The sequence below is a fragment of the Odocoileus virginianus genome, chromosome 33 (assembly GCF_023699985.2).
Source record: "Odocoileus virginianus isolate 20LAN1187 ecotype Illinois chromosome 33, Ovbor_1.2, whole genome shotgun sequence".
Lineage (NCBI taxonomy): Eukaryota > Metazoa > Chordata > Mammalia > Artiodactyla > Cervidae > Odocoileus > Odocoileus virginianus.
The window spans coordinates 34,463,332-34,470,740 of record NC_069706.1 but is presented as its reverse complement, the minus strand read 5'-3'; the positions used below and the strand labels follow the sequence as shown (position 1 = coordinate 34,470,740).

The 7,409-nt window shown below is 54.8% G+C and overlaps 1 protein-coding gene across 2 annotated transcripts; it reads left to right on the top strand.

Annotated features, from left to right (window-relative positions):
* Positions 1-1,354: 1,354 nt before the first annotated feature.
* Positions 1,355-2,536, top strand: POP7 (POP7 homolog, ribonuclease P/MRP subunit). Of its 2 annotated transcripts, none has more exons than XM_020875923.2 (2): positions 1,355-1,600; positions 1,853-2,536. In XM_020875923.2, exons 1-2 carry the CDS (start codon positions 1,362-1,364, stop codon positions 2,283-2,285), a joined length of 672 nt encoding a protein of 223 aa, XP_020731582.2. In that variant the 5' UTR covers positions 1,355-1,361; the 3' UTR covers positions 2,286-2,536. The 2 variants fall into 2 exon arrangements, with proteins under 2 accessions (XP_020731582.2, XP_070316414.1); XM_070460313.1 differs by having other exon boundaries at positions 1,571-1,646.
* Positions 2,537-7,409: the final 4,873 nt, after the last annotated feature.

The following is a 7,409-nucleotide window of genomic DNA, read 5'->3' as shown; positions in this document are numbered from 1 at the left end:
TTTATAAGGTTATATTGGGTTTTGAAACTCAGTAGCAAGATGGGAATTGTCATCCTTATTTGAGTGATGAGGAAACTTCAGAGGACAGTAGTTGAGGTCTCCAATGCAGGTCTAACTCATTTTCGAATGGAATTCTCCAAAAGCTAAACCAATCTGGGCAGAAAGCCCCTTCCCAGTGGTCTTGGGAGCCACCAATCACCCCAAGTGCTGCGCTGCCCTTCCCGCCAGGGGGCGCACGTCCTAGCTTCCGAGTGGTCGCAGTGACCGCAGAGCTGGAGGGCAGTTGAGGGGTCTGAGTGGGTCAGGGGGGCCACAAGGAAGCTGTGAAGGCTTGGGAGGGGGAGGCTTACGGCTCAGGAGAAGGGGCCAACAGAGGATAAGATGATTGGATGGCATCACCGACTCAATGGACACAAATTTGAGCAAGCTCCTGGAGATAGTGAAGGACACGGAAGCCTAGCGAGCTGCAGTTCATAGTGATTCAACCACAACGGCTCATAGCCCTCGGTCCCCAAGGGATTGGCCTTTGAGTCAGCCCTGCCAGAGGAATGGGGGGACGGCTCCCCGTGAACTGCAGAGGGGTCTCAGAGCGCTGTCCTCCCACAAGGACCGGGCCTAGGTACTCGTTTACCCGCTCTCGGTCTTTAGGCGACGCGAAACTTGGGCGGGAAGTCGGTTCTGCCAACTCTGCCACGCCTCCTGACCCGAGGGACCGCGACGGACGCAGACACTTTTCCGATCACGTTCTATGGAACTCGGCGCCCTCCCTACCATCTTTGGAAGGCCCTGACTCCCAAATTCTCCAAGCCCCCACAATAGCCTCCTCTCCTCCATTCTCTCCTTGGGGACTGACCCCCAGCCCTCGCGAACCGGGGACTTGGACTGGCCGCAAAAAGCCCGACCCTGAAACTCTAATGCTTTGGCCACCTCATGCGAAGAGTTGACTCATTGGAAAAGACCCTGATGCTGGGAGGGATCGGGGGCAGGAGGAGAAGGGGACGACAGAGGATGAGATGGCTGGATGGCATCACCAACTCGATGGGCATGAGTCTGAGTGAACTCCGGGAGTTGGTGATGGACAGGGAGGCCTGGCGTGCTGCGATTCATGGGGTCACGGAGAGTCGGACACGACTGAGCGAGTGAACTGAACTGAACTGCCCTACCCAAGTCCTCCCCGGGCTCGGACTTGGTACACGCCTCCCGCCTCCGCGCCCCGCCTCCGCGCCCCGCCTGGGAGGCGTACACGTGGTAGATCCCGTCAGCCCCGAAGCCTCGCGTTATTCAAACACATCGCGCGGTTTTGCGAGCTCTGAGGAAAGGGGCGGGGAGAACGGAGGCCGGGAAGGCGATTCGTGGATGCCATGGGCCTAGCCTTGGCTGGGGGACGGGCGCGCGTGCGCACTCGGCACCCTTTTCTGACACCCCGCGCCGGCAGGTCTTCAGCGTTCTGGCGTCCGGGCGGCGCGTCCCGCTTCTCTTCCCTGCTGGGGCCCCGGTGGTCGCGGGCAGTGCCACCTACTCCGGCCAGTCGGCGCAACGCTCGAGTGGCCTGGCAAGGGAGCGGGCCGTGTGCGCGTGGAGAACACGGGGACCGGAGAGAGTAGGCGCTGGAGAGCTGGGGAAAGGGGGCGGTGGAGGGACCCGAGGTGGGGAGCTATGTGATGACTGTCCGGGAACTGAGGGTGGGGGAGCTGCGGGAGCTGGAGGTGAGTGGGAAGGACTGAGAGTGGAAGGGAAGAGGGGCGTCGAGTGCGCCCGCTCCCGTGTGCACCCTTTGGGCTGGAAACCGGGTGGGGAAGGAAGCGTGGGTCACTCCTCACCCTTGGCTGATCTCGTCCCTTTCCTGTGCCAGGGCGCACAGCATGGCCGAAAACCGAGAGCCCCGCGGGGCCGTCGAGGCTGAGCTGGACCCGGTGGAGTACACCCTGCGGAAGCGGCTTCCCCACCGCCTGCCCCGGAGGCCCAATGACATCTATGTCAACATGAAGACTGACTTTAAGGCGCAGCTGGCCCGCTGCCAGAAGCTGTTGGACGGAGGGGCGCGGGGTCAGAACGCATGCAGTGAGATCTACATCCACGGCTTGGGCCTGGCCATCAACCGGGCCATCAACATTGCCTTACAACTGCAGGCGGGCAGCTTCGGGTCCTTGCAAGTGGCAGCCAATACCTCCACCGTGGAGCTTGTCGATGAATTGGAACCGGAGTCAGATTCACGAGAGCCGCTGACCCGGATCCGCAACAACTCTGCCATCCATATCCGCGTCTTCAGGGTCACGCCCAAGTAACTGAGATGAGGCTGGCCCACCGTATCCACCCACCCCCATACAGCTGGGGCTCAGATGTGGCTCTTCTTGTCCTGAGTACTGTCATGGATCTTCAGCCAGAGCCGTGTAGGAAAAAGCCCATCCCCTGGCAGCCGGGAGGACTCTCAGTTGAGAGGGCAAATACTGTCTTTTGTTGGGCCCAGGCAGTGGGTCTTCCTGGATCTTTGTGGTCTGCAGCCATTGTCCTGTACAATAAAAAGTTCCCTGCTGCACTGCCTCTCCCCTGTAAATTCTGGAGAGGAGAATAGGGAGAAACTTGACAAAGACTTAGATACAGGAGGGGAACCCTGGTGTTTCCTGCTTTCATAGAAAGAGCATAAATTGTCCTACAGACATTGCAACATAAAACAAACGTTAGTGCAGTGCAGAAGCCTGACAATCCCAGTGTTTGTTTTAAAATATTTCATCCTCGCAGAAGAAGGCAGGGAGAATAAAGTATATACTCCTGCCTGCTGGCGAGCAGCTGGGGTCTAGTTGTGTGTGGGGAAAGGATCAGCTTCTCTGTTGGTAGTTCCTGGGCACAGGAAGGATGAGGGCTTAAGGAGAGAGAAAAGACAAAGATGGGGCCTCTTTTGTATTAGGTTGTGGGAGGGATTGGCACTGCTTCATTTGATTCCTGGTCCTGGGGGGTCCAAAGTGTTCTAAACAGCTGTGGTCCAGAGCCCTTCACACCCTGTGGCTGGGCTGTTCTAAGTGGGAAAGAAAAGCTTTCCCTCTAACTTACTGGGTACATAGGTCATAAGCACTTATTTGCTTGGATATTTGTAGGAGGATCTGATTTTTCCTATTTATCAAACAAGTCATCTAAAGCAGTGTTTATCAGGGCGGTTGATAACCCATATGTGGGTCTTGATTTACTCGGTCAAAACCTTTTTAAAAATCAAGTAAAAAATAACTTCCATGGTAATATTTTATTGGCAGTTTTATAGATATGTATATAGACACATGCTAGTTATGACATTGATTTTACTGTTGGGGGAGGTCAAAGAGCTTGAAAGACTTTGATCTAAATTTGAATTTGGTTCTAGTTTGCTTGAAGGTAGTTTGGTTTGGGGTTCTGAAAATCAGCCTTCTCATTTAGCAAAACCTCTCCCTCTGGCTTGAGGGTTCCTGCGGAGGAGGGACTCATGCTGTGGAAGCGACTGCCAGTGGCACAGGGAAGTGAACTCTTCACAGAAGGACTGGTGCTTCATTCTAACGACTAAACACAGGCCAAGGGCCTGCTGTGAGCCACAGGGCCTGGGCCGGGCCCTGGGGATACAAAGGTGGGTATAAAACGGCCACTACCTTCAAGGAGTTGACCATTTAGTTGGGAAGGTGGATATACCAGCTTTTGTGCAGTGAATAAGATGTGTGATGTAAGAGGTAAGAATAGCCACAATAGAGAAGCACAGAGAAGGGAATGGCTAACTTCCTGGTGACGTCTGAGATGGTTTCACCTTTGATCTAGGTTTTGAAGTATGAAGAGGAGTTTGCCAGGCAGAAGAGATGGGAGAGGCGGCATCAGGCAGAGGCATCAGCATGGACAAAGGGGACTCACGAACAGGCAGGGTGTGTTGTAGGACTAGAGGTCACTCGGCAGCGAGGAAGTAGGAAGCACTGGGGAGATTTGAGGGAGACAGACCGGAGATGATTCTTATCAGATCCCCCCAATTCCCTCCCATCCCAATTTCCCTATCAGCCTTGACTGCAAGGCTCCCTTGCCTAGGAGGCCCCAGTAACAGTGGGGAGCCAGCAGGGAGCTGGAGGGAACTGTGTGTGTCTTTGCACGTATGTGCTCTGGTCTCTCTGCTCCTGGCCCAGGCCCAGCAGAGGTGGTAGCAGCAGCCCTTTTGCGTTTGGTTTGTTTTGGCTGCGACATCTTCCAGCTTATTTGTTTGTTGTTTCTGCTCCATGTTCTCTCACTGCTTGCCAGTGGGGCTTCCCTCAGCAGCAGAAACAGCCCCTAGACGTTGCCACTGAAGGAAGAGGGGGTGTGGGGGCAGGTAGGGGGTGTGGGGAAGGCACCTGCATCTGTCAGAGTCCACGCCTGGCGGATGGGACAAGGAGCTCTGCACTCCTTCTCTAGGGAGGCCACCAGCCACCTCTGCTCCCCTCCCTCCCGGTTCTCTGCAGTGTCTTCCATCACAGCTTGGGAAGTGGGAAGGTGATGGGGGCAGAAAGGGTGTCCAGATGCAGTTCCCCTCCCTTCTTTTTGCTCAACAGCTACAGAGCCCACAGTGAGCGCAAAATGACCTCCTACTTCAAAAAGAGATCCCCCAAGGTCAGATTTGAAATGCTTGTCTTCCCTCCTCATCTCTAGTATTGAGAATCCACTGCTTGTGCGGAATCTGTGTTAGGTGCCAGGTCTGCCCGGAGAGGTACAAACCCCTGGGTCTCTCAAAACTAATAGGAAAAAGGACAGATGGACAAATAATTTACATAGTGCTTGGGCCTGTCCTGGCATTAGCAAGGGCTCCAAAAATAGGGGAACTGTTGGTAGCGTGAGCTATTTTGCTAAGGAATGGCTTGGTCCTCTTAATGGAGATGGGGAGAGGGGAGGGAAGGTGGTTTGTGTGTGTTTGATCTACAAGGCTGGGTTCTTAGTCCTGCTGGCTTTTACTTTTGTGGCACTGGCAACGGGAAAGAAGACGGGCCCTCAGGACACATGAACTGGTCTGGGTGGGTGGATGATCCTTCTAGGAGGTTCCTTGCACTCTGTCCAGGGGAGTTCCTGGTGCTCGGTCAGGAGCTGGGAGAACAAACCCTGGAGCCTGTGGGGAAGATGGACAAGAGGTGTGTGTAAATGTACTTCTGAAGGGAAGAGATGACCCACTGCAGATTTGGGGATGAGGCAAAGGTTATCCTACCAAGAGAGAAGTCTATGAAAATGACCACTTAAGACTCCCATCTTCCTAAATGACATTTATGGGTGCTTTTGAATTGATGTTTTATTTTTGTTTGGACAGGAAAGCTACTGTGGCCAATTTAGCAGCTCTGTCTTCTGGTAAAGGATGGGAAGGACGTGGGTAAAGGATGTCCTTCTGGTAAAGGACATGTGAAGGAGCTTGCAAATGTTCAGCCGCACCTGTGAGCAGGAGATCCTAGGATGCGGCTGATGCTTCACAGAAACCTCAGTTGGGGAGGTGCATCTGGAGGTGGAGGTCTTGGTGCTTTGCGTGCCCTCTTAAAAGGGCTCAAGTACTGGGGGAGAGTCGAGACTAGTAACCAAGGAAGGTGGCCTGGTGATGCTTTGGGGCCTGTCCAGGGTGGGCCCGAAGGCCTCATTCAGTCCAAGGTCCTTGAGACCCATGTTAAGGGGACAAGAAATCCCTGGTTGGCTCCAGGCTTTGAATAAACTGAGTGTGAGCGTTGCCTTGATGTCTACGTCTTGACCTACCCCCAGCTCCAATCAGTTGTGTTTCAGCGGCAACTTTCTCCAAAGAGCAGTGGAGGTGTCCACCCAGAGAGACTCCCATCCTCCATCCAAACCTCCCTGTCCCCGTGACCTTTGCCAGTGAGTGGCTTAGTGAGGCAGCTACAACACCAGGGATAAGGTGTCAAACCCCTGCCCACCTCCCCAGAAGGAGCGGTGGTAGACGCTGGCGGAAGGCTAAAGAGTATGCTGGGGATCTGGTCTCCAGGCCCACAAAGCAAGGATAAATAGCAGGGATAGTAAAGCCAAGGGTGCAGTGATAATAGGTAGCTTGTATTGATTACCTCGTGCCGGGCGTTACATAATCACACGACAGTCTTGGCAAGCAGTTACTATCGTTTTTTCTGCCATCCTCAGGCTCGGACATAAGGTCACCTGTCCAGGCTGGGTGCTGGTAAATGGCAGAGCTCACCAGGTCACCAAATCTGGGCTCCCTTGTTTACCAGACAAGCCTTGTTAGGCTTCTGAAGTGGCAGAGCTGCTCGCTGAGAACAGAACCCAGATATCTGGTCCTAGGGGCTACCTTGTGGCCAAGGAAGCAGAGATTGCCTCTGTTTCTCCAAGCTGATCTTCGCACAGGACTTCCCAGCAGGAATCCCTTCTCTGAGTCCTCACTCTCTTCCCAGTTCCCCAAGCGCCAGGAAGCCCTCCCCCATCACACGCTCCGAGGTCTGAGCCACCCCATTTCCCAGCACAGAAGGTCTGGGCCCCTGGCGGAGCTCCCAAGCCTGGCTGAGAAGCTACTGATTGGAAAGGAGGAGGGCAGAGAGGTCCGGAGGCCCCCCCCTTCTCCGCCCCAACACGACTCCAGGCAGCTGGGACTTCGTGCTTCCTGGGGGTCTGCACTAGCTCAGGGGGGCTGTAAATTTGCTTCTTGGAGAGGCGATCTGAACCGCCTGCTGGGACAACTCCAGCTTGTCTCCACCCCCGCCATCCTCTGGTCACGACTGTCCCTTTTCAGGCCTCGCCTCAGGGGCTCCGTGCTCAGGAAGTAGATGAAAGCCTCTCAAGCCCCGGCGAACCCAGAGCTAGGTTGTCCAGGCACGGCTCCAGCAAGCATGCAGAAGACGAGGGGCTCATTTCCTCCCTTGAGGGCTCCCATTCTCTGGTTGAGGAATCTGGAGTGGACAGACCACACAATGCCAGCCACACTTGCGCGAGGACCACAGACAGGCAACATGCCAGGTGCCTGCTGGCACCAAGGTGAACAAGACCTGTCTATATTTTGTCCTTTGCTCTCTCCTCCGATTAACAGAGCACCTGTGCTGCATGGCTCCAGAGAACACCATTCTCATCAGGGTCCAAATGAATGGTGGCCCCTGGGGTTGTGCAGTGCTCAACCTTGACAGCTGTGCATGGTGGCCCCAAGAGGGGAGGCTTGAGGCATAAAGTAGAAGTGTTAGTCACTCAGTTGTGTCTGACTCTTTGCGTCCCCATGGACTGAAGCCCACCAGGCTCCTCTCTCCATGGAATTCTCCAGGCAAGAATGTGGGAGTGGGTTGCCATTCCCTTCTCCAGATGATCTTCCTGACTGAGGGGTCGAACCCAGGTCTCCCTCACTGCAGGCAGATTCTTTACCATCTGAATCACCAGGGAAGCTCTGAGACATAAAGGATGTACATAAAGAATGGCAGCCCAAAGCAGGGAGACAGCTTCCTGCTGGGGCATCC